The 26,141-nt window shown below is 36.0% G+C and overlaps 4 protein-coding genes across 4 annotated transcripts; 2 read left to right on the forward strand and 2 right to left on the reverse strand.

Moving 5' to 3' along the window:
- Positions 1–654: 654 nt before the first annotated feature.
- Positions 655–5,119, forward strand: LOC131625131 (elongation factor 2-like). Its single transcript, XM_058896022.1, has 4 exons — positions 655–763; positions 1,890–1,939; positions 2,035–2,122; positions 2,514–5,119. Exons 2-4 carry the CDS (start codon positions 1,937–1,939, stop codon positions 4,952–4,954), a joined length of 2,532 nt encoding a protein of 843 aa, XP_058752005.1. The 5' UTR covers positions 655–763; positions 1,890–1,936; the 3' UTR covers positions 4,955–5,119.
- Positions 5,120–5,666: 547 nt separating this feature from the next.
- LOC131625134 (1-aminocyclopropane-1-carboxylate oxidase homolog 1-like) lies at positions 5,667–7,212 on the forward strand. The gene is made up of 3 exons (XM_058896024.1): positions 5,667–6,307; positions 6,395–6,716; positions 6,789–7,212. The coding sequence occupies exons 1-3, from the start codon at positions 5,805–5,807 to the stop codon at positions 7,026–7,028; spliced, it is 1,065 nt and encodes a 354-aa protein (XP_058752007.1). The 5' UTR covers positions 5,667–5,804; the 3' UTR covers positions 7,029–7,212.
- A 344-nt stretch (positions 7,213–7,556) lies between these two features.
- Positions 7,557–9,580, reverse strand: LOC131625132 (1-aminocyclopropane-1-carboxylate oxidase homolog 1-like). The gene is made up of 3 exons (XM_058896023.1): positions 9,008–9,580; positions 8,599–8,920; positions 7,557–8,526 (listed from the first exon to the last, which is right to left on the reverse strand). The coding sequence occupies exons 1-3, from the start codon at positions 9,535–9,537 to the stop codon at positions 8,287–8,289; spliced, it is 1,092 nt and encodes a 363-aa protein (XP_058752006.1). The 5' UTR covers positions 9,538–9,580; the 3' UTR covers positions 7,557–8,286.
- Positions 9,581–10,509: 929 nt separating this feature from the next.
- On the reverse strand, positions 10,510–19,369 carry LOC131625094 (1-aminocyclopropane-1-carboxylate oxidase homolog 1-like). The gene is made up of 5 exons (XM_058895991.1): positions 19,360–19,369; positions 17,975–18,251; positions 11,083–11,170; positions 10,956–10,981; positions 10,510–10,732 (listed from the first exon to the last, which is right to left on the reverse strand). Exons 1-5 carry the CDS (start codon positions 19,367–19,369, stop codon positions 10,510–10,512), a joined length of 624 nt encoding a protein of 207 aa, XP_058751974.1.
- Positions 19,370–26,141: the final 6,772 nt, after the last annotated feature.

Genomic DNA, 26,141 nt, shown 5'->3' on the forward strand with positions numbered 1-26,141 from the left:
TTAAAATTATATTTTTAAGTTGTTAGACTCAAACGACTAAAAACCTGTAGAATTTAATTGATACTATTCACCACTCTTAGATTATTTCGTTTTTTAGAGTAATTTTATTTTTTTTAGATTATAAAAAAATATTTAACTTTATTATAATTACTTTAAAAGTTAGATTAATTAGTAGTTGAATCCAAATAAATTCTAAATTTTGTTTATATCCAAATATTAAAATTATTTAAATTTAAATTTGTATGATTCCTTGTTCATAGAGAAATTCGTTTCCTAAATATATTGTATTTTTTTTGGATTATATAAAATTAAAACAATTATATTTATTATCTTGTAATACGAGAATTCTCCTTAGCATTGATTGATTTATATAATTCTTTTATTTATAATATAATATTTCTTTATTCAAAATCTTTTATCTTTTATTTTAAATTAATTAAATTTGCTGCAATATTTTTTCTTTCAATCTAATCTCTTGCTTAAATATTAATTTAATTTTTTAAATATTGTTTACGGTAAAATTTGAAAGACAGCTACTATGATGCGTGAACCCTAGTAAAAAAAGCATAAACAAATAACAAAATAATTCTCCCAATTTTAATATCGAAAAGTAAAAAACCTTATAAGATAAATACACGCTAATATTTAAGCTGCGTCTCAGTAGTGTCTCACTTCACTTTAGGGTTTTTATTTCATACGGCTGTGAAGGGAACCTCTGCTCCCTCTACGGTCGTTCTCGCCGCTTCTCTCTTCTTCCTCATCGGTTAGTTTCTGTGATTCAGTTATATTTGCTTTAGATCTGTGCTATGTTTGAACAATTCGTTTTCGTTTTCAGAATTTTTGTGTGTTTTAGATTATTCTCTTTTGTGGTGAATTGATGCGGTTGATTTTCATGCTATTTGTATGTATTTAGAAGTGATTATGTGTGGAATTGCATGCTTTTTGATTTGGATAAATTTGTTTGTGATTTGTTTGAACAATATGATATCGTTTTTTGGATTGTTTTTTTAGATTATCCTCTTGTGTGGTAAATTGATGCATGTTATTTGTATGCTTTTTGATTTGTATAAATTGGTGATTATGTGTGTAATTGCATGCTTTTTGATTTGGATAAATTGGTTTTATTTCATTCTGGAATTTGTATGAACAATTTGATTTTGTATTTGGATTTGTGTTTTTAGATTATCAGCTTTCGTGAGTTGATTTTCACTCTATTTGTGAAATTGTTTGCTTTTTTGATTTGGATAAATCGTTTATTAGTATTTTTAGTGATTTTCTGTTTTAATATAGCTTGTTTTTAGATTATCCACTTTTGCGGTAAATTAATGCAGTTGATTTTCATGCTATTTGTATGTCTTTGATGCCATTATGTATGCAATTTTTTGATGTTTTGAATTGGCTATATTGTTTTTTCCCTTGAGTTTGTTTAATAGGATTTTCTTGTGATTTGTTTGAATATGTTGTAGGTTAATAAATGACTATGTGTTCATATTTGTTTGCTACATGCAATGGACAGATATTGGTTTAAATTGTAAACAATATTTCAGATATTTTGGCTTTTGAGATTTTTATTATTTTGTTCTCTGATAATATAGCATGTTTTTGGATTTTTTTAATATTAGATTTTTTACTAGTAAAATTTGATAGAGCATGTTATGATATTGTGGTTTTCAAATGTGAATTAATCTTACTGCAAGGATGTTCCTAATTGTATACCAATTAAATAATCTGTTTTGATCGATTCGAATGTCATTGGACTGTAACATTAACATATTTGATATTGAAGCATCTTGTTTTTTATTTTGATAGAGTGGTCACATCAACTAAGTATTTTATTTACTTGTGATGATTGTTTATGTAGCTAAGTTGATTTTTTTTTGATTTTTCAGCTCTAACAGACTACTTTTTTGGACATTTAAGATAAAGACTAGACAAAATGGTAAGTTTTTGAACAGGGCTCAGTGGGAATTACTCGTTTGTTTACTTTGAATGAATATTTATAATCTGATATGGGATTTGTATATTTCTTTGCAGGTGAAGTTTACAGCTGATGAGTTACGTCGCATTATGGACCTCAAGCACAACATCAGGAATATGTCTGTCATTGCTCATGTTGACCACGGTAATGATTATTTGCTTAATAACCTAAGAATGTGTTTATTTCTCTAGGTAAAATTTATGTCCTGTCATTGGATTTTTTTATTGTTAATTTCTCTTGATAAAATTTATGTCTATCATTGGTTTTTTTTTTTGTTAATTTCTCTAGATAAAATTTAAATTTGGGTTTTTACTTGACAAGAAAATAGTTTCTTAATAACCTAAAAAGTTGTTTTTTAGTACTTTTTAAAGTAAATCTATTGCTAGAATTGATTTCAATTCTGATTACTCCATTAGGTGTTTGTTATACTATTGTTTAGCTGTTTATCAGTGTGTGGTGTAATATTATGTCATACTAATGTGCTAGTCTGGATAAAAATAAAATGATTTATTCTCTGTTTTTATTTCATTTGCAGGAAAATCAACTTTGACAGATTCCCTTGTTGCTGCTGCTGGAATTATAGCACAAGAGGTTGCTGGAGATGTCAGGATGACAGATACCCGTGCCGATGAAGCTGAGCGTGGTATCACTATTAAGTCTACCGGTATCTCTCTATACTATGAGATGACTGATGCTTCTCTCAAGAGTTTTAAGGGGGAGCGTAATGGGAATGAGTATCTTATTAATCTCATTGATTCACCTGGGCACGTTGATTTCTCATCTGAGGTTACTGCTGCACTTCGTATTACTGATGGAGCACTAGTGGTGGTGGATTGTGTTGAGGGAGTTTGTGTGCAAACTGAAACTGTGCTGCGACAGGCTCTTGGAGAAAGGATTAGGCCTGTGCTTACTGTTAACAAGATGGACAGATGCTTTCTTGAACTCCAAGTCGATGGAGAGGAGGCATATCAGACATTTTCAAGGGTTATTGAGAATGCCAATGTCATTATGGCTACCTATGAAGATCCTCTTCTCGGTGATGTTCAGGTGTATCCTGAGAAAGGAACAGTTGCTTTCTCTGCTGGTCTCCATGGCTGGGCTTTTACTTTGACCAACTTCGCTAAGATGTATGCCTCCAAGTTTGGTGTTGATGAGTCCAAAATGATGGAAAGACTCTGGGGTGAGAATTTCTTTGATCCTGCTACTAAGAAATGGACCACCAAGAATACTGGTTCAGCCACTTGCAAACGTGGGTTTGTTCAGTTCTGTTATGAGCCTATCAAGCAGATTATTAACACATGTATGAATGATCAGAAGGACAAATTGTGGCCTATGCTTACGAAGCTTGGGGTCACCATGAAGTCTGAGGAGAAGGACCTTATGGCTAAGCCATTGATGAAGCGTGTCATGCAGACCTGGCTCCCAGCAAGCACTGCACTACTTGAAATGATGATCTTTCATCTTCCTTCTCCACATACAGCTCAGAGGTATCGTGTTGAGAATTTGTATGAGGGTCCCCTTGATGATCAATATGCTAATGCTATCAGAAATTGTGATCCTGATGGTCCTCTGATGCTTTATGTGTCAAAGATGATTCCAGCTTCTGATAAAGGAAGATTTTTTGCTTTTGGCCGTGTATTTGCTGGTAAAGTTTCAACAGGTTTGAAGGTCAGAATTATGGGACCAAATTTTGTACCTGGGGAGAAGAAAGATTTGTATGTGAAAAGTATTCAGAGAACTGTCATTTGGATGGGAAAGAGACAGGAGACTGTTGAGGATGTTCCTTGTGGTAACACTGTTGCCTTGGTTGGTTTGGATCAATTTATCACCAAGAATGCAACTTTGACAAATGAGAAGGAAGTCGATGCACACCCTATTCGTGCTATGAAGTTTTCTGTCTCACCTGTTGTGCGTGTTGCTGTTCAGTGCAAGGTTGCTTCAGATCTTCCTAAGCTTGTTGAAGGTCTGAAACGTCTTTCTAAGTCAGATCCTATGGTTGTTTGTACCATTGAGGAGTCTGGAGAACACATTGTTGCTGGTGCTGGAGAGCTTCATCTAGAGATCTGTTTGAAGGACTTGCAGGATGATTTCATGGGTGGAGCTGAAATTATCAAATCTGACCCTGTTGTGTCATTCAGAGAGACTGTTCTTGAGAGGTCATGCCGCACAGTGATGAGTAAGTCACCCAACAAGCACAACCGTTTGTACATGGAAGCAAGACCTTTGGAAGATGGGCTTGCAGAGGCCATTGATGATGGAAAGATTGGTCCAAGGGATGACCCCAAGATTCGTTCTAAAATCTTGTCAGAAGAGTATGGTTGGGATAAGGATCTTGCTAAGAAAATCTGGTGTTTTGGACCTGAGACCACTGGACCCAACATGGTGGTTGATATGTGTAAGGGAGTTCAGTACTTGAATGAAATTAAGGATTCTGTAGTTGCAGGTTTCCAATGGGCATCCAAAGAAGGTGCTTTGTCAGAAGAAAACATGAGAGGCATCTGCTTTGAAGTGTGTGATGTTGTGTTGCACACTGATGCTATCCACAGAGGTGGTGGTCAGGTCATCCCTACTGCTAGGAGGGTCATATATGCATCACAGCTGACAGCCAAGCCCAGGCTTCTTGAGCCTGTTTACATGGTTGAAATCCAAGCTCCCGAGCAAGCTCTTGGTGGTATCTACAGTGTTCTTAACCAGAAACGTGGGCATGTGTTTGAAGAAATGCAGAGACCGGGTACTCCACTTTACAACATCAAAGCATACCTCCCTGTTATTGAGTCCTTTGGATTCTCCAGTCAGTTGAGGGCTGCAACATCTGGACAGGCTTTCCCCCAGTCTGTGTTTGATCACTGGGACATGATGTCCTCAGATCCCTTGGAGGCTGGATCACAAGCTGCACAACTTGTTACTGATATTCGTAAGAGAAAGGGTTTGAAGGAGCAGATGACACCACTCTCCGATTTCGAAGACAAGATTTAAAGAAACTATTTTTATTTCCATCATGAATTTTATCTCGCTTTTACCTTAGTTAAGTTCTGTTCTGGGTTTGTCAGTATATTATGCTGTACTTTCTGAATATTTTATCCTGCATCATTGTATTTTTGGTGATAGTTGTAGCTTTTCCAGTGGTGCTGGTTAAACTTATTTTGAATGTTCTATTATAAAACTTCCTTTCAAATCTAAATAATTATACCATTACTGCTGCCAAAATAGAATCCTTGATGAAAAGGGTTTGCTAATTATCAAAAGAAAGCAGTGAAGTTCAGGAATTTCCCCTGCCAATGCATGGTTTAATGCAGTTATAATAGATGTTATTGTTTACTTTTGATGTTGGTTCCATGGAATAGTATATGCTACTACGCAATGCAAAAAAGAGAATGGCTTATTTTCCAATGATTCCGATGGATGTATGTATTAACAGAGTTAAACCAATGGTATAAAAATTTGCCATATAATGGTATAGTCGTTATGTCATCTAAATATGCTTATACGTATTTAACATAAGATTGGCAAGACTCTCTTTTTAATTAGAGTTGTCGGATTCTTAAGAATCTCGCTGTTAAGTTAAATTGTTTTTGTTCCTTAAATTTATTTTAGGGTGAAATTAGTGGTTAAAATGGGTCTACCAACACTTCACCATAATTTATAAAATAATAGCCACAAGAGACTTTTTCTTTTATCTTCATTTATACCTTACAATATATATGTGTGGTGTAATATTAAGCCACCGTGACATTTCGTAGGATATAATTTACAATGTATAAACTTGGACAAAGAGTTTCCACTCTTCACTCCAACGCCACTGCGAAGAAAAAGAAGAGAAACAAAAATGGGGTCTACACCTACAGATGAAACTGATAATAGGATGCATGAGCTCAAAGCTTTTGATGAGACAAAAGCAGGTGTTAAAGGTCTTGTTGATGAAGGTGTTCTCAAAATCCCAACCATATTTCATCACCCACCTGATAAGTTTTCAAACTCCACAAATTCAACCAACACACAACACATCATTCCTGTTATAGACTTTACAACTACAAGACAAGATATTATAAACAAAATAAAGGAAGCTTCTGAGACATGGGGTTTCTTTCAAGTGGTTAATCATGGCATTCCTTTGAATGTTCTCGAGGATATGAAAGATGGTGTAGTTAGATTCTTTGAACAAGATACTGAAGTCAAGAAAAAGATGTATACTAGAGATCAAACAAAACCATTGGTTTATAATAGTAATTTTGAAATGTATAGTTCACCAGCACTTAATTGGAGGGATACTTTTGTATGTAGTGTTGCTCCTAATCCTCCAAAACCAGAAGATTTGCCAGTAGTGTGCAGGTGAGTTCTTGTTTGTGATTTACTGCCTGAAATTATAGGCCTCATTAGTTATGGCTCCTAATGCTTGGTGGTTTCATTTTCTTGTAGGGATATAGTTCTAGAATATGGAGCACATGTAGAGAAACTTGGAATCACACTCTTTGAATTACTATCAGAAGCTCTTGGATTGAATCCAAACCATTTAAAAGACATGGATTGTTCTAAGTGGATTATGTTACTTGGTCATTACTATCCTTCATGTCCTGAACCAGAATTAACTATGGGAACCACTAAACACTCTGATGGTAGTTTTCTCACTGTGCTTCTCCAAGATCATATTGGTGGCCTTCAAATTCTTTATCAGGATAGCTGGATTGATGTACCTCCAATACCTGAGGCTCTTGTTGTTAATATTGGTGATCTTTTGCAGGCAAGTTCTCTATTAGTACTTCACAATTCAGTTATATTATTGTATATGATTATAATTTTTATCCTACTGCAGCTTGTAACAAATGATAGGTTCAAGAGTGTTGAACATAGAGTGCTAGCAAATACCATTGGTCCAAGAGTATCTGTTGCATGCTTTCTTAGGGGACAAGAAAAGCTTTATGGACCAATAAAAGAATTATTATCAAAAGACAATCCTCCCAAATACAGAGAAACCACTTTTACAGATTATGTGGCTTACTACAATGCAAAAGGACTTGATGGTAGTTCTGCTCTTCAGCATTTCAAGATTTAAGTTGGATATATAATGTGGAATAAGCTGGTTTGTTTAGCATGATAAATGAATAAGCTTATATAATTTGGAAAACAGTAACAACTTTCAATATGATTGTAGAACTTACTTTTGGATTTGAGTTTGTGTTATGCCTATACTTTGCAACACATATTTTGCTAAGTAAATATCTGATTTTGTTCTGGTACACTCACAGTGAGATATTAATTGAAGCTAGAAGCTACCACATATTTTTTTATTGTGGAACTGTTTTCTTAGCTGCAATAGTTTTCCTTAGCTCATACTGAAGTTGAATCCAAAATGAGAGGGTTTTCATCTATTAAGCATGGACTCTTACATGGACACTGACACTGACACGCCGACACCGCTAATATAAAATTATAAGACATCGACACCAGTATATATATTTATTATAATAATTATAAAATCAATATTTTGGTAAAACGTTTTCAAAAACCATATAACACAATTCACCTCACTTGTGTTCGAAATCACTTGATCAACATCCTTATATATGTACCTATACAAATATAACATTAACCACAGGGTGCCTCCAAGGTTAGTTGTGACAAAAATACTAGGTTAAGAGATACAAAGAGTAAAAGGTACATGTCGCTTAGGAGTCAATTGGACCAGGGAATGACCTACCATCATTTTGATCGGTTGGCTTTTAGTAGAAATTTGCACTAGTTTTTTGGAAATATTACTTTTGGAAAGATTTATTTGGTTACATAATCTACTTGATTCGTTTTGAAAAGATTTAATTTGTTCAAGATTGGACATGTTATGATTTTTTCTTTTTGGAAACTCTAATGAGTTTTCTAGCTAAATTGACTTTTCTATATAAATAGATTGATTCTCCTTGTGGAAGGACAAGACAATATAGATACAATCATTCTGAGTTGTTGTCGTTAAGACTTGTAGATCAGGTAACACGATTGTGTTTTGTTTCTATAGAAACTCTGTCATGTGTTATTCTCCATTATTAAGTAAGAGACAGGTTTTAGGTTCTATTTGTGAAATTGGTTACTTTCTTATTATTAAGATTTACAAACATTTTGGTAAAGTGTTTTAGTGGAAGGGAGGAGATCTCAAATTTATGTAGAGTCTAAGTTGAAATTCACCCGTTGTATTTAAAAAAGATTCTTAACCGGGAATTGTTTATATAAGACTATCGTGTACTATTGAATATATTAATTTACATTTCCACATTGTCACTTTTATCATGCTATACAAACCATCTAACTCTACATTGTCAAACTCAAATCTTGAAATGTTGAAGAGTAGAACTGCCATCAAGCCCTTTGGCAGCATAGTAAGCTACATAATCAGTAAATGTGGTTTCTCTATATTTGGAAGGATTGTCTTTTGATAATAACTCTTTTATAGGCCCATAGAGCTTCTCTTGACCCCTAAGAAAACATGCAACAGATACTCTTGGACCAATGCTATTTGCTAGCACTCTGTGTTCAACACTCTTGAACCTATCATTTGTTACAAGCTGCAGTAGGATAAAAATTATAATCATATACAATAATATAACTGAATTATGAAGTACTAATAGAGAACTTGCCTGCAAAAGATCACCAATATTAACAACAAGAGCCTCGCGGATTGGAGGTACATCAATCCACGCGTCTTCGTGAAGAATTTGAAGGCCACCAATATGATCTTGGAGAAGCACGGTGAGAAAACTACCATCGGAGTGTTTGGTGGTTCCCATAGTTAATTCTGGTTCAGGACATGGAGGATAGTAATGACCAAGTAACATAATCCACTTAGAACAATCCATGTCCTTTAAATGGTTTGGATTCAATCCAAGAGCTTCTGATAGTAATTCGAACAGTGTCGTTCCAAGTTTCTCTACATGTGCTCCATATTCTAGAACTATATCCCTACAAGAATATGAAACCATGAAGCATCAGAAGCCATAACTAATGAGGCCTATAATTTAAGGTAGTATATATAAGAAAAGAACTCACCTACATACTACTGGCAAATCTTCTGGTTTAGGAGCATTAGGAGCAATGTTACATTTAAAAGTGTCCCTCCAATTAAGTGCTGGTGAACTGTACAAATCAAAATTACTATTATAAACCAATGGTCTTGTCCAATCTCTAGTATACATCTCTTTCTTTACTTCAGTATCTTGTTCAAAGAATCTAACCACACCATCTTTCATATCCTCAAGAACATTCAAAGGAATGCCATGATTAATCACTTGAAAGAAACCCCATGTCTCAGAAGCTTCCTTTATTTTGCTTATAATATCTTGCCTTGTATTTGTAAAGTCTATAACAGGAATGATGTGTTCTGTGTTGGTTGAAATTGTGGAGTTTGAGAACTTATCAGGTGGATGATGAAATAGGGTTGGGATTTTGATAATACCTTCATCAACAAGGCCTTTAACACCAGCTTTTGTCTCATCAAAAGCTTTGAGCTCGTGCATCCTAGTAGTAGAACCCATGTTAGTAAAAACTCTATGCTTGTTGGGAATAATTGTTTGTATCATGGTTTCTTATAAATACATGGTCTCTTAAAGAAGAGTGAATGACTAAACAACTTAGCTGCAAAGACTATTTTAATCCACACAAACATAATCTAATAAGCTAAGCATGTGACCATACAACTTAGTCCATTCTATCACTTTCTAAGCAATTTCTCTATAATTTTCCAAGCACCTTTTGTATGAGGTGAGTCACTTTTTTCCATTGTGTCACTTTCTATGCAACTTCTCTAAAATTTTCCACACGTATGTTCTTATCTTTAGACTAATCAAACTATCAAAAAGTCCTCTAGATGTCATTTAAAAAAGAAAATGCCCAAAGTTTCAAAGGTACACAAAAGCCAAAATCATAAGGGATAGATAACATTAAGGTATACTTTGAATTAACTTAAAAAAAAAAAGTATACATCATTGCATGAATGAATCAAGTGGTTTTGGCACTAAGTTAGTATTCAACCATGTGATTGGATTTGTGGAGGATGATCAGATTAATTGGTGTTGGAGCATCAATTTGGGAGTCCACATGAGGGAGATTTTAGTCATGTATTTCATCATTAATTAGAATTAGCCAAAGATACCATACACCCAAGTCCAAAAGCAATCATATAAAAAACCTATTAATGTATCTATAAGATAATAGAAAAACATACAATTGTGACATGTTGATGAATGAATATTTGAATTCTTATGGTGATTCATTAATTATCCCTCCATAAAAAAATACGAGAAGATGAAATTTAGTGCCCCAGCTCAACTTTTATAGAACAACTAATCTCAACAACCATTGATTATCAAGATGAAAATCATAATACATAAACCTAAATATAACATTTGGTATAGTTGCTAAAGAAACATTTGGTATAAAAATGTACTCGGCAGTAAATTTGTTACAAGACATATGCATAACACAAATTTCAGGTCCAAAATTGGATCTACAAACATGTTAATTTTTTCCAACTTATTTAGTTTGTTCGTTTATCATGATAAACAAATCTTGAAATGTTGAAGAGCAGAATTGCCATCAAGTCCTTTTGCAACATAGTATGCTTCATAGTCAGTAAAAGTGGTTTCTCTGTATTTAGAAGGATTGTCTTTAGATAACAATTCTTTTATGGGGCCATAAAGCTTTTCTTGTCCCCTAAAAAAGCATGCAGCAGATACTCTTGTACCAATGCTATTTGCGAGTACTTTGTGTTCAACACTCTTGAATCCATGGGCGCAGCCAAGGCCCAGCTAGCCCGGGCAGGCGTCTGGGCTCAACCTCTAATTTCTTTGTACTCCCTCAATTTAATAGTCGATTTTTAAACAAAATCAGGGACAAAATTAGAGGCAAAATTAGTAAAAATAGGGTGTGAAAATTAAAACAGATGAATAATTATTGGTGTAAAGTTTTTGCCCAAGCTGTCTAAAATTTCTGGCTCCGCCACTTGAATCTATCATTTGTTACAAGCTGCATGCATTACAACAAAAACTATAACTATCTAAATCCTTGTTAAGCTAATTTCACACGCAATATAATAACGGAATTGCGAATAGAAATATAGAACTTACCTGCAGAAGATCGCCGAAATTGACAACAAGAGCCTCGGGTATTTGGGGTACATCAATCCAACTATCCTGATTTAGAATTTGAAGGCCATGTTATGATAGAAGGCCAGAGGAATATTCCTATCACTAATGCACATGAGGAAAAAGAACACGTGTCACGTGATCCGAATTATCAGGAACCAAGACGTGGCACAAGAGAGAGAATTCATAACAGAAAATACATGACAGGCTGTTAAATAGAGGCAGGATTGGGAATGAGAGTGTGGGGAATTTAGTGGATGAAAACCTAGTCTTTTCTCTCTCTGAATTTAGCAGCTTCCCATGGTTGTTAGATTTTCTTGTATCTTCCTTTCCATTTGCTAATTGTACTGAATACTTATTTGAGAATATAGTACAATTTTAGCCCAAATTATTTTGTTTATCTTTTACTGTTATTTGAAACATACCAACTGGTGCTTTCATTCTCTTCCACCATGGCTGAAAACACTCGCATGAAGAGTATGGAGAATGCCATAGAAGAAATGCACAAAACCTTACAAAAATTTATGGAGGATTCAGATCGGCGTCACAATGAATATATGCAGCAACGCCATTTGGATCATGCTCGGTTGGAAAGGGTTGAGAATCAGTTGAGTTCTCTTCATACGACGTCGTCCACTGGTGGAAAGCACTCCACACCGACACCGGCGACACAACCATTTCAGATGCATAATATCAAGCTTGATTTTCCAAGATTCGATGGATCTGAGGTCTTAAACTGGATTTTTAAGGCGGAACAATTTTTTGATTACTATGCCACACCGGACAACCACCGCCTTACCATCGCCGCCGTGCATATGGAGAAGGATGTTGTTCCTTGGTTTCAAATGATTTCTCGAAATCATCCATTTCAGTCATGGAATATGTTTACGCGTGCCCTAGAGATGGAATTTGGGCCGTCACCGTATGAATCACCCAGACCGGCACTGTTCAAATTGGCCCAAACCACTACTGTAGCAGATTATTACTCTACTTTCACGGTTTTAGCTAACAGGGCCCAAGGTCTAAGCCCAGATGCCACACTAGACTGTTTTATAAGTGGACTCAAACCAGAAATCAAACGAGACGTCATTGCTCAGACCCCCACCTCTCTATCACGTGCCTTTGCCCTTGCCAAACTCTTTGAAGACAAATACTTCACACCACCACCTAAACCGCCACCGGCAACTACCCACAAACCTTATCACTATCCAACCCAAAACCTTAACCCTCGAAATGGCCCCCAACCACCACTTCTTCCGTCACCCACACCAAAAGCCACCCCCAACCCACCAAAATCCAACCCAGTTCGCAACATCACACGTGCCGAAATGCAATTGCGCCGCGAAAAAGGTTTATGCTATTACTGTGACGACAAGTTCTCTATCATACATAAATGCCCCAATCGCCATTATTTGCTACTTCAGATTGATGATGATGACGACCCCCTTCAGCCCACCGAACCTTTTGATTCAACCTCCCCACCTCCCAGCTCTGTTGATGAGTCTGAGCATCACTTATCCATGAACGCGTTGAATGGTTCTCAAGGTGCCGGTACCTTACGATTCCAGGGCCACGTCCAGGGCATTAGTATCAGTGTGTTATTGGACAGTGGCAGCTCTGACAATTTTATTCAGCCCCGCATTACTCATTGTCTCAAACTACCCATTCAATCCACTGAACAATTCAAAGTCATGGTGGGCAATGGCAATTCTCTGACTACTTTGGGATTCATAGATGAGCTTCCTGTAACTATTCAAGGACATATCCTACATATTCCAGTGTATCTCTTACCTATCACAGGAGCGGATTTGGTTCTAGGCGCCCCTTGGTTAAAAACCTTGGACGCACATAGCGGATTATAATGCTTTGTCCATCAAATTTTATGTCAAAGACACTTTTGTGACTCTATTTGGTGAGAAACACAAAGGTCCAATCCCAGCTCAATTCCACCACATCAAGAGACTTCACAATACGAAGGCAATTGAAGCTTCGTTTACTCTGCAGTTCCAGGAAATACATCCTGAGACCGGTTTTGATCCAACAGGGTTACACCCTGACTTGACTGCTATTCTGCATAGTTTCCATGATGTTTTTGCTGAGCCTCAAGGTCTACCACCTGCCCGATTTCATGATCATGCTATTCCATTGGTTCACGGCAGCAATGCGGTCAAGGTAAGGCCCTATAGATACCCTCATAGTCAAAAGTCTCAAATTGAATCCATGGTTTTGGATATGTTGAACCAAGGCATCATCCAACCTAGCAATAGCCTTTTTTCCTCTCCTGTACTCTTAGTTAAGAAGAAGGATGGATCTTGGAGATTTTGTACTGATTATAGAGCTTTAAACACTATTACTGTGAAAGATAGTTTTCCTATCCCCACAGTAGATGAGCTGTTAGATGAATTATATGGGGCACAATACTTTTCCAAGCTGGATTTAAGGTCAGGCTATCACCAAATTTTAGTCAAGCCTGAGGATAGATTCAAAACTGCTTTTAGGACTCATCAAGGCCTTTACGAGTGGCTCGTGATGCCTTTCGGCTTGTCTAATGCACCTGCCACCTTTCAGAGTTTAATGAACCACGTTTTTCAAGCTCAGTTAAGGAAATCAGTTTTGGTCTTCTTTGACGATATCCTAATCTACAGTCCTTCATGGTCTGCACACTTGAGTCACTTGGAGGAAGTGCTGCAACTCATGAGATCCCATTCCCTCTTTGCTAAAATGTCAAAATGCTGCTTTGGCTTCACTGAGGTTGACTATTTGGGCCACACCATCTCTAACAAGGGTGTTCATATGGACAAATCTAAGATTCAAGCGGTCATTGATTGGCTCCCTCCCACAAATCTGAAACAATTACGTGGTTTTTTGGGTCTGTCCGGTTATTACAGAAGGTTTGTCCGCCATTATGCCACCATTGCTGCCCCATTGACTGAACTCTTAAAGAAAGATGCCTTCCAATGGACTTCTCATGCCACAGATGCATTTCAAGCCTTGAAACATGCCATTACGGTTGCGCCTGTGTTAGCACTACCAGACTTCACCAAACCTTTCATTCTTGAAACCGATGCCTCGGGTACCGTTATTGGTGCAGTCCTTAGTCAGAACAAACACCCTATAGCTTATTTCTCCAAGAAGCTTAATCCTTTGATGCAGAAGAAATCAGCTTATGTTAGAGAACTCTATGCTGTTACGGAAGCAATGGCGAAGTTTCGTCATTATTTGTTGGGTAATCACTTCATCATTCGCACTGATCAGAAAAGTTTGAAAGCCTTAACTGATCAGACCATCCAACTCCGGAGCAACAAAAGTGGCTGCACAAATTCTTGGGTTTCGATTTTTCCATTGAGTATAAACCCGACAAGGATAACATTGCAGCTGATGCGTTATCTCGATCATTTTTTGCCTTATCCGGACCAATCAACCCCCTGCTACCATTAATTACAGTGGCTGTGAATGAAGATCCTCACTTCTCAACCATCAAACAACAATGTATGCAGGGCACCTGTACAAAGCCTTTCTTCCATGTGCAGCAAGGCATCTTATTTTGGAAAAATCATGTCATGGTTCCCCCTAGACCACACTTGATTCAAGCTATCTTAGAGGAATTCCACTCGTCTATGTTGGGAGGACATGCCGGTATAGCACGTACCAAAGCTAGAATCACTTCTCAATTCACTTGGCCTTCTATGACTAAAGATATTCGACGGTTTGTCTCACAATGTTTGGTGTGTCAACAAGCAAAGTCGTCTACTGCCGCTCCTGCCGGACTACTCCAGCCACTACCCATACCGGCTCAAGTGTGGGAGGATTTATCCATGGACTTTATCACGGGTCTTCCCCATTCGAATGGGTTTACTGTCATTATGGTTTTCGTGGACAGGTTATCCAAATACAGTCATTTCGCTCCTCTCAAAGCTGATTTTACTAGTCACAAAGTCGCTGAATCCTTCCTACATAATGTGGTGAAATTACATGGGTTTCCTCGTAGCTTAGTATCGGACAAAGATAAAGTATTTACAAGCGCATTTTGGCAGCAACTATTCAAATTGAGTGGTACAACCTTGGCTATGAGCACAGCCTACCATCCTCAGTCTGATGGTCAGACAGAGGCAGATAACAAATGTCTGGAGCTGTATTTGAGGTGTTTCACAGGGCAGGAACCTCAGAAATGGTCCAAGTTGCTTGACTGGGCCGAATTTTGGTATAATTCTTTGTTTCAGTGCAGCATCGGCATGACACCATTCAAAGCGGTTTATGGCAGAGACCCTCCTAACTTAGTCAAGTATGATACTGCAGAATCAGCACCTATACCAGTACAAACATTGCTTGTTGAAAGGGACCTCACCCTTCAACTCCTCAAAGCAAATTTACACCGTGCTCAGCAATTCATGAAGAAGTATGCCGACGCCAAACGTAAGTTTGTGGAGTATCAATTGGGAGATATGGTATTGATCAAGTTACAACCATATAGGCAACACTCTGTCGCTTTACATCGTAATCAGAAGCTTGGTATGTGTTATTTTGGGCCTTTTCCTATCATTGAGAAAATAGGTACTGTTGCTTATAAGGTGCTGCTGCCACCCTCAGCCAAAATACATCCTGTCTTCCATGTGGTTAACTTGAAACTGTGCAAAGGAGAACATCACACTCAATATTTTCCACTTCCACTGCTGACTTCGGAGACTGGACCCTTGTTGGTTCCGGAGGAGATCATGGACACCAGAGTGTTGCTGCAAAAAGGGCGCAAACTATCCCAAGTCTTGGTTAAATGGGCAGGCTTACCTCACACTGAAGCAACGTGGGAAAATCAAGAAGAGCTGCAAGGCAATTTTCCCAACTTTAACCTTGAGGACAAGGTTAATTTTAATGGAGGGGGTAATGTTATGATAGAAGGCCAGAGGAATATTCCTATCACTAATGCACATGAGGAAAAAGAATACGTGTCACGTGATCCGAATTATTAGGAACCAAGATGTGGCACAAGAGAGAGAATTCCTAACAGAAAATACATGACAAACTGTTAAATAGAGGCAGGATTGGGAATGAGGGTGTGGGGAATTTAGTGGATGAAAACCTAGTCTTTTCTCTCTCTGAATTTAGCAGCTTTCCATGGTTGTTAGATTTTCTTGTATCTTCCTTTCCATTTGCTAATTGTACTGAATACTTATTTGAGAATATAGTACAATTTTAGCCCAAATTATTTTGTTTATCTTTTACTGTTATTTTTTTTATAAGCGAAATTGGATTAAAAAGCACTAGGGGTGCTTAACCCAAAGAAACAAAATACACAACTTAGAATAGAGTTACCGATCTAACCCACCTCTTAACACAAAGAAAGCTCTCGGGTCTCGGAACCAATCCTCCCTCGAGCCATTACAAAAGTTCCTAAAATAAACTCCCATCCAATCCCAAGATAAAGATTTCAATAAAGATAAACCATCAAAAGAGTCTAAAACTAAGCCATTAAAGATAACATCATTCCTACATTTCCAAATAATCCAACAAAAAAGTAAACCGAAGAACCATCTAAAATCTACACCATACTCCTCTTCTAAGTGATGATCCAACCAACACAACCGGGCTAAAAGCGAATCAACCAAAGAATCATCATGCAAATTTAACCAAAGAAGCAATTTATTCCACCAAAACTTTGAAAAAGGGCAACCAAAAAAAGATGATTGACATCTTCCTCAAAATGTAGACAAAACGGGCACAACAAATCATTTGTATTAACCAAAATCCCACGTTTTGCTAGCTCAACCTTTGTAGGAAGCCTATCCCAAATCAACCTCCACCCAAAAATTAAAATTCTACATGGCACTTTAGTCTTCCAAAGACAATCAAATGCCACCCTTAAAGTAGAATCCGGCGGAAGAAGCAAAGGCTCATTCAAAGAAATAGAATCATAAGCATTACTAACCGTGAAACCGGATGCATGACGCCACCACTTGAAACTATCTTCTTCCATCCTACGGGGCTGAACCGGCAAAAGAAAATTAATAAGATTCTCCAATTGCGAATCAACCATCCGATTCAAAGGACGCCACCAAGACAAGAAATTCCACCGCCACAAATCTCCGATCCACCTACCCATGTCCGCCACTTTGCAATGCGGGTTCTCTACCAAATGAAAAACATCCGGAAATAAAACACGCAAAGGAATGTTGCCAATCCACACATCAAACCAAAACTCCACAAAAGTCCCCGAACCGAGCTTTAAAGCTATAGAATTAAAAAACCAATTCGTCCAAGAGGATGAATTATCAACCCCTAAAGCACAAAGATCCTTCCACCAAAGAGAGACTTTGCTTCTAGAATGAAAGGATGGAGTTCGAAGCATAGCTCTTTTTATATCACCGTACCTACAAAAAAGAAAGTTAGTCCAAAAAAAGTTGCCACCACTCAAGATCCTCCATTTCCATTTGGCAAGAAGCGCCAAATTGAATCTACCGCAATGCTTCACCCCTAAACCACCATCTTTTTTATCCCGACAAACATTATCCCAACTAATCCAACACACCTTCTTCCTCTCCTCACTACCACCCCAAAGAAACCCACGTTGAATGGATATAATCTCCTCTATAATTGCCTTAGGAGCCTTGTAAAAGGAAAAAAAGAAGATCGGAAGGCTAGTCAAAACGGAATTCAAAAGCACCACTCTTCCGCCTATAGACAAATGCTTATGATGCCACCCACATAATCTTCTTCGAAACTTCTCCACAATCGGCCTCCACACCGAACATCTCCTCGGATTCACGCCAATCGGAATTCCAAAAAAAACAAAAGACGACGAGCCGATCACACAATTGAGAAAAGAAGAAGCGGCTTGTCTAAAATTAGGATCAAGATTGACACCGATATGAAACATAACAGGCCACCAATATGATCTTGGAGAAGCACGGTGAGGAAACTACCATCAGAGTGTTTGGTGGTTCCCATAGTTAATTCTGGTTCAGGACATGGAGGATAGTAATGACCAAGTAACATAATCCCCTTGAAACAATCCATATCTTTTAAATGGTTTGGATTCAATCCAAGAGCTTCTGATAGTAATTCAAAGAGTTTCATTCCAAGTTTCTTTACATGTGCTCCATATTCTAGAACTATATCCATACAAGAAAATGAAACGACCGAACCATAAATACATGTCTCTAAACAGTAAAATGAATGGCCAATTTCGTTCTCAAAGTTTGGAATGTAGCAAAAATGTCTCTATGAAGATAAAACGTGTTGTATATATGGTGATATTTTTATTAGCGTGCCCATTTTTGCTACTACTCGTATCTTCAATGGATCATATATAAGGTGGTCCTTAGTGTTGTAGGATGAAAAAGACACATCAATTGATTTTCACAGCTACTTACAGTATCATAGTATTATTTCAAATGTGATTAATAAGAACCAAGCTGATTTCAAATGTGAACTTCTTCATATTATTTTTCTTTGCATCCAAGTATTTTGGTTTGTAGGATTTGCATTGATGAAGGTCAAACTTGTGTGGATTTTGTTTTAAAGACACTATTTTCTATCATTCTGATGCTTTTATGAAGATATGTATATATTTTTTATAAGCAAATTCATTGAATGTCTTATAAGAGATACTCTACTCAATTACAACCAATTGATGGCAATTGGACCCATCTTCAACTGGTACTTTCAAAAATTACTCGAATAGGGTAAGAACCAACAAAATAAACACGGACGATTATAAAAAAAAAATAAACGAGTATGGACATGGATACAAGTACCTTAGAGCTCACTATGTCCATACCCATAAAATATAAAGGTTTAAATAGTTTTTTGATCCATGTAAGTTAACGGGTTTTTGATTTTGGTTCCTGTGATTACTTTTTTTTTTGTCCAAGTCCCTTTATATCTCACTTTCTTGTGGCGTTAATTATTCTCTACGGTTAAAATTTTGTTAAAAAAAGCTGACTTGACTAACAGCGCACACGTGAAAATGATTTATATTTGTTTTTTATTTAACAACATACATACGTCGCTATTTATTTATTTCCCACCAAAAATGCCTAAGTGTTCAGAAATTAATTTTTGCTTTTAGTCCCTATAAGTTAGGGTTTTGTATATTGGAAGAAAAAAGACGCTCTAGCTGTGGGAGGGAGGAGACGAACGAACGAAGATGGAAAAATGCTCGATTTCATGACCAAGTAACGCAATCACCTCTGTGGAACACAATCACATATGTGGAACTGAATCTCATATGTGGTATCTATTTTCTTCCTTTTATCGATGAGTTACCTCTGGTCATTGTGTCTTCTTGAAACTTGCAAGTGATGGAGTTCAGTTTGATTTTTCATTACGGGGGTAAATTTTATCGGGACTGTATAATATATTACACATGGGGGACACGAGCATGCAGTAGATATAGTTTTGGATAGGTGGAGCTTATTTGAAGCAACGAGTATTATGAAAGAGATAATTGAGCTTGAGCATTCAGAATATTGGTTATGGTGGTATAACAATGATGCTGATAGCTATAGTAGAACGGTTGGTGATAGTGATGCTGATAAGGTATATCAATATGCCATAGAAATGAAATTTTCAGTGTACATATATGTTGAGCATAAAGGTAAAGACAATGCACAAGAAACTGATGTAGGTGATGTTCAAGAAGATGATGTTTGTGGTGTTGAACAAGTTGAAGTAGGTAATGTGCTGGTGTTATACAAGATGAAGTAGGTAATGTTAGTGGTGTTGAACAAGATGAAGTAGGTAATGATGTTGGTAGTGTTGAACATGTTGACGTAGGTAATGATGTTGGTGTTGAACAAGTTGAAGTATGTTTTTAATTTTCAGTTTATTTTTATCGTTATTTAACTTTCGTATTTTACTTTCAGCTTTGACAGCTTTCACGGAAACGATCATAACTAAAGTTTCAGGAATCCGATTGAGGCATTCTAATAATCTCCGGAAATCTAAGAAAGAGAGCTACGACTTTCGTGTTGGAGTCGAAGTCAGATTCGGAACCTATATTTTCCAGATTTGCGTTGGAAGCTGCAACACTAGTTTATTTTCAGTTTTTTGGTCGTTAGTAGTGGGCCTGGCTTTTGTAATTTGACCAAGTTGGGTCATAAACGGTTTTTGCTGATTCTTTCTAGGTACCTAGGTCTAGCCGCGGTACTATTCACGTTTTCTATTCACGAATTTTGGAGAGTTTGACAATTGTAATGGAGAACTAAACCTCAAGGATCAATTTACTGTAATCAGATGCTGCTTTGAGGTTCTTTTATAATTTTCCATTAATCTGTTCCTTTGAATCCAATCTATAATTACAATTGCTTGCTTAATTTAATTGTTTTTATATGATAGAATTCTTTAATTTGATTGTTGTCTGTTCTTGAATCAATTTCATGATTAGTGTAGCTTTTGCATTATCGCGTTCGATCGTATTGTGTTTGCTTAATTCACAATAGCTTTTAATCCGTTTGCTTTATCCGGAATTCAGGGACAGACTTCGTATAATTGATATTGTGCTTGTCAGTAGTTTTTGTAGTCGAATAGGATCAGACCCGTTTAGGGAATTGGAATTTTATAGGGATCAATGATAAGTCGGAAGTTGATACAGTGGATTGATTCGTTTCAGCTTATTCAGATAATCACTTTTTCATAATAATATATTTTCTGCTTTTTTATAATTGAACACGAAACAACTCCCCCCTTAATTCGAATTCCAGTCGATTAGTAATAACTAAGAATCCTTGTGAGACGATATCCGAGTTGTCGTTACCGCTAAACTACGTTTTACAAAATACTCGTTTTTTATCTGTGCACGACAGCGGATCATGAGGATGGGAGGGCTCTTAGGTTGGATGATTTCTTTGATGCTATTGATAATCAAGATAAAGAAAAAGGCAAAAGACGTAGGATAAAACTTGCAGTAAGGAAGCACAAGCAAACTCCAAAGAAAGTACAAATTGGTGTGAATAATGTAGGGTCATCTAGTGGTGTGGATAATTAGATGGACATCAACTATGCTAGTAATGAGCTTGGTAGTAGTGACCATGATGCTTCTGATGGAGAGAAGGAACCAAAATATCTAAGGTTTAAGATCGAGGACTTAGACAACAATTACAAATTCAAAGTGGGATTGGAGTTTGTATCACTTGATGAATTTAAAGAAGCAATTACTGAATGGTCAGAATTAAATGGGAGATAGATAAAGTATGTGAAAAATGATAAAGTTAGAGTAAGGGTAATTTGCAAGGGCAAATGTGGGTTTTTTGCACTTGTAAGTAAAGTTGGGAATATTCACGTGTATAGAATGAAGAAATGGGTTGGAACACACACGTGTGGCAGGGTATTGAATAATTGTTCTGCCAATTTGAAGTGGGTTGCTAAAACTGTGGCGGCTAAGATGGCATCTTTTGATGGTGTTAAGATTCGTGATATTGTCTCTGAGATTTAGAGTAACTTTTATGTTAGTATAACTATGAATAGGGCATGGAAGGCCAAACAAATTGCAAAAGATTTGATTGAAGGTGATGTAGCGAAACAATACAAACTTTTATGGAGATACTTTGCAGAGTTAAGGAGAGTCAATTATGGGAACACTTGTAAAATTAATCTAGAAAGGGTTGGACCAACAATACAACCAAGATTTGACATCTTTTATTTTTGCTTAGATGGGCTTAAGAAGGGCTTCACAATATCATATAGGCCATTCATTGTAGTTGATGGATGTCATCTTAAGACTAAGTATGGAGGGACTCTTCTTATTGCAGTTGGTAGAGATTTAAATGACCAATACAATCCCATAGCTTTTGGTGTATGTGAAACTGAAATAAAGGAGTCATGGAGGTGGTTTTTTACATTACTTTTGGAGGACATTGGTCAAGAAAGGAGTTGGGTTTTCATCTCTGACCAACAAAAGCTACTTTCACAAACGTAATTAATTTTGGATATCATCCCTAACCATATCATTTTTTTCAGATCTCATCTCTAAATTAATAATTTATTTTTGGATTTCATCACTATTACAACCTGGTTTGCAGGGTTTGATACATGTCTTTGAAGAAATGTTTAAGAGGGTAGAACACGAACTTTGTCTTGGGCATTTATATGCCAATTTCAAAAAGAAGTTTGGTGGAGGAATGGATAAGAAACTACATCATGAATAAGAATGTCAGCTTAAGAGAAATGGTTGATAGATGGAATCTTAGGATAATGCATAGACCTAGACTTAGCTTGGATAAGGAAGTGGAACATGCAGTGAATTGGATTCCAAATTTTCCTAGTGACACATTAAGTCAAGTTGAACATATCCATACCAGGAATAGTTTCATTTTGGATACTTAAAAAATATGCACTTGTAACTTTTGAGAATTAATGGGAATTCCTTGTAGACATGAAGTAGCTACATTAGGTTTTAGGAACCAATGACCTGGAGATTTTGTGAATGATTATCATTCCAAAGATACTTATGTAACATACTGTGGTTATAATGTAAGTCATATTAATGGAGAAGACATGTGGCCAGAGGTTGACATGGAAGAGATGTTACCTCCATCATATAAAAGAGGACTTGGAAGGCCAAAGAAGCTGAGGAGGAGGGAACTTGATGAGGACGCTAATAAGGTAAGAACACAAACAAGTTATTATTGCACGAGATGTGGTGTATATGTCCATGATCAAAGAAGATGTACAAGTCAATTAGTTGATCCTGAAGCTCAAAAAAGAAAGGTATTAAAGTTGTCCATACTTTGCATATGTTATTAATGACATTGATATGTTATTAATGTTCTGATTTTTTGTCCAAAGAAAATCAAAGAGAACTGCAACAGGACAAGGACAACCATCTGGTAATACAATCCAAGAACAAACTCAACCTACTGAAGCTCAAACTGCAACACAAGAATAAACTTAACCTACTAAAGCTCAAACTGCAACGCAGGAACAACCTCAACCTAATGAAACTCAAATTGATGTTGACCCTGAGTTCAAAATGCTTGCTGCAAATATTACAGTAGCATTTGAGGAAACTCAACCTCAACCAAATCTTGTTGAAACTAGACCTGCTACATCTGTACAAACTCTAGCAAGTACATAAGTTCATAGTGCACATGTTACATCAGCTCAGAGTACACTTGCTGCATATTCACAAACTAACTCGGGTATACCACTTTCTGCACCTAACTATATTTTGATTGTGGTTATTCCAACAACTGATTATGTACCTGTTGCACTTTTTTCTACTACTCCTAGAGTTTAATTGAGTTTATTATACCATTTCATAATGATTTGGAATTATTCTGTTGATGTGTTGCACCTCTAATATTATATATTTTAGAGGAGGAGGAGAAGAAGAAGAAGAAGACAAACAAACCAAAATTTGCAAGAAAATTGGAGTTGAGGAGAAGTGATTGGACAAGAGTCCTTAAATGAAAAAACCTCAAAGGAGAAGGAAGTAATCCATCGCAACCTATGGATGTGTAGAAATTAAGCATCTTGTTATAGCTTATTTTGATGCCTTTTGGCTTTGTTGGTCTATGTATGATGTGTCTTTGATGTATTTTGAGACAAAAGTCTGTGCCTTTTGGATTTATGTAATTCTGAGACAAATAACATTATTATGGTTTATGTATGGTGTGTCTTTGTTGTATTTTGAGAAAAAAATATGAAGGTAGAGAAAAACACAAGAAATGGGGTTTGAATTGGGGTTTCTAATAAAGTTTCTTCTTAGAAACACTATTCACCTCAATCAATAAGATAGATAACAGATGAAAATAGATTTACATGTTTGGTTTATACAAGTTCACCGTAGAAAAGGTTAATCTTGTCTACCCTCCAATGTGATTTCGTCTTAGAAAATGACTTAATCCACTGATCTTAAAAGATTACAAACAAGCTCTAAGAGTTTAGAAAGATACCTTAGCCCTCTCAAGTATACAGACTAACAACATAGTCACTTGAGGAATACAAATCTCAACAGATTTACAAATGAATTTGTTTACAAGATAATGCTTCTTAATAAGCAGATTGAAACAAAAACTTTAAGAACAAATGATAACACAATCTAACGAGAAACATCTCGCGTGTTCTAGAGATTCTTAGAAATTATAATTCTCCCAATGGAGTGTTAAGTAAAATATCTCTAAGATATTTCTTTCTCTTTTTCTCTTTGAAGTTTGTTTGCTAAGTATGAAAATATAACTTCAATAGCTTTGTAAATCGGTAGCTTCTTCAAATGAGAGTGTCTCATATATATAGTCCCATAAAAAGTGATTGTTATGAAGGACAAGTTGAAACTATCCTTGCAGCTTAATGAAACGACTCTAAAAGGCCGTGGGGGACAAAGAGCACACCAAAAACGGGTTATACAATACATATTGCAGTAGTGGAAAAAGTTGATGTATTATTGTACCATATAGCTTTTAGTTCAAGTTATTTGATCATTCTTCTTTTAGATGTACTTCTTTTCTGAATTAGAGAAATCATGGAAGAGATCAAGTAACATAGACGTCTCAAGAGAAAATATTCTTTAGAGTAAAAAAGATGTCTTCATTGTTGAAAGCAGCAAATTATTTGAACGACGCATTCTTGATTTCTGAACTAGAAGCAAAAACTTATTTGAGCCTTGAAATCTTGATTTCTGATATGAAAGAGTAGCTTAGCTGAAGAAACATTTGTAAATCCTTTATCTGATGAGTCATTCAACATTCTTCAGAACTGCTGATGTCACTTCAGAATTGAGATGAATAGTTCTTCTAATGTGTGTTACACTGATTCTGATGATTTTCTGGATAACAATCCTTAATCAACCAAAATAGTAAATCTGCACACTTAAGAAACTATTAGTGTACAAAATTATTACATAACAAATATATGTATTGTTATCATCTAAACTTTAAGATTGAATGCAGAACCAAATCTTGTTATAACAAATTATATGTATTTTGACTTTATGTAATTCTGAGACATGAAACATCATTATGGTTTATGTATGGTGTGTCTTTGTTGTATTTTGATACAAATTTATATGTCTTTTGTCCTTATGTAATTCTGAGACATGAAACATCATTACGGTTTATGTATGGTGTGTCTTTGTTGTATTTTGAGACAAATTTATATTCTTTTATGTTCTACAATATTAACTAAATGCATAAAATACAGGGATGAAATACAAACAAATCATTAACAAACAGGGATGTAATACAAACAAATTATTAAGAAAGAGGAATTAAAAACAAAAATCTACAAACATATAGGGACGAAAGTAAAAAAATTCAAAGGTTCAGATTCATTCTATAATTAAGCCTTACAGGGACGAAATTCAATAATTATCCTTCTTCTAGGAACTAAAACAAAAGAAAATTGCAGACACCATGAACATGAAACTCACTACCATTTCTAGTAAGCAAAGAACAGACACCATGAAAGAGTCAACAAAAGCTTAAACAGTTTGGGATTCTTCTTTTGTTTTCCAACTTGAATTTCATCTTCTCTTTTTTCGTAGCTTCAAGACCTTTAATGGTGTAACCTAATTCCTAAATTACCTCTAAGCAATTGCATCCAATTGAACTTTTGGCTCAGTTGATGTGTTGCGTTCAAGTTCATCATCCCATATGAATAGCTTGCAACCTAATCCCGAATTTGAACATTTCCATAATCATCTTTTAGGATTTTCAGTTGAATTTGAGATGAACATCTTCATTATTTTATTGCAACCACAAACTGGAATTTGAGACTTAGAATAATTACCTACAAATGATGTGCCATGGATGAATCTGTAAATTCTTGAATTGTATAGGACATGTGCCTCTTTATATGTATAATTTTAAAATACAAAGGCTATTCAAGTTTACCATTCAAAAATTAATAATGTCATGAAAAATGTTAAGGAAAGTAACATCAAATGGAGACGAATAAATGTATTTTTTATAATATTATTGATATAATGATTCGTTTATAATAATTAAAAGTACTGCACAAATTTAATAATTATATATGTTAATATGCTGTCCCAAATAAACTAATAGGAAAGACTACAAATTCTTTGTGGGGACATTCGTGAAAGAGATTAT

The sequence above is a fragment of the Vicia villosa genome, unplaced genomic scaffold (assembly GCF_029867415.1).
Source record: "Vicia villosa cultivar HV-30 ecotype Madison, WI unplaced genomic scaffold, Vvil1.0 ctg.000189F_1_1, whole genome shotgun sequence".
NCBI classification, from domain to species: domain Eukaryota; kingdom Viridiplantae; phylum Streptophyta; class Magnoliopsida; order Fabales; family Fabaceae; genus Vicia; species Vicia villosa.

Bases quoted from the DNA above. Each gene is read 5' to 3' on its own strand.
- LOC131625094 (XM_058895991.1), bottom strand. The intron at 11,171-17,974 runs CCTGTTATGTTT...TCTATCATAACA, and splicing joins CTCCAAGATCATATTGGTGG to TGGCCTTCAAATTCTAAATC. The intron at 10,733-10,955 runs GCGGAGCCAGAA...TGGATTCAAGAG, and splicing joins ACAAATGATAGATTCAAGTG to TGTTGAACACAAAGTACTCG.
- LOC131625134 (XM_058896024.1), top strand. From the start codon at position 5,805: ATGGGGTCTACACCTACAGATGAAACTGATAATAGGATGCATGAGCTC. The intron at 6,308-6,394 runs GTGAGTTCTTGT...ATTTTCTTGTAG, and splicing joins GATTTGCCAGTAGTGTGCAG to GGATATAGTTCTAGAATATG. The intron at 6,717-6,788 runs GCAAGTTCTCTA...ATCCTACTGCAG, and splicing joins ATATTGGTGATCTTTTGCAG to CTTGTAACAAATGATAGGTT.
- LOC131625132 (XM_058896023.1), bottom strand. From the start codon at position 9,537: ATGATACAAACAATTATTCCCAACAAGCATAGAGTTTTTACTAACATG. The intron at 8,921-9,007 runs GTGAGTTCTTTT...ATATTCTTGTAG, and splicing joins GATTTGCCAGTAGTATGTAG to GGATATAGTTCTAGAATATG. The intron at 8,527-8,598 runs GCAAGTTCTCTA...ATCCTACTGCAG, and splicing joins ATATTGGTGATCTTTTGCAG to CTTGTAACAAATGATAGGTT.
- LOC131625131 (XM_058896022.1), top strand. The intron at 2,123-2,513 runs GTAATGATTATT...TTTCATTTGCAG, and splicing joins CATTGCTCATGTTGACCACG to GAAAATCAACTTTGACAGAT.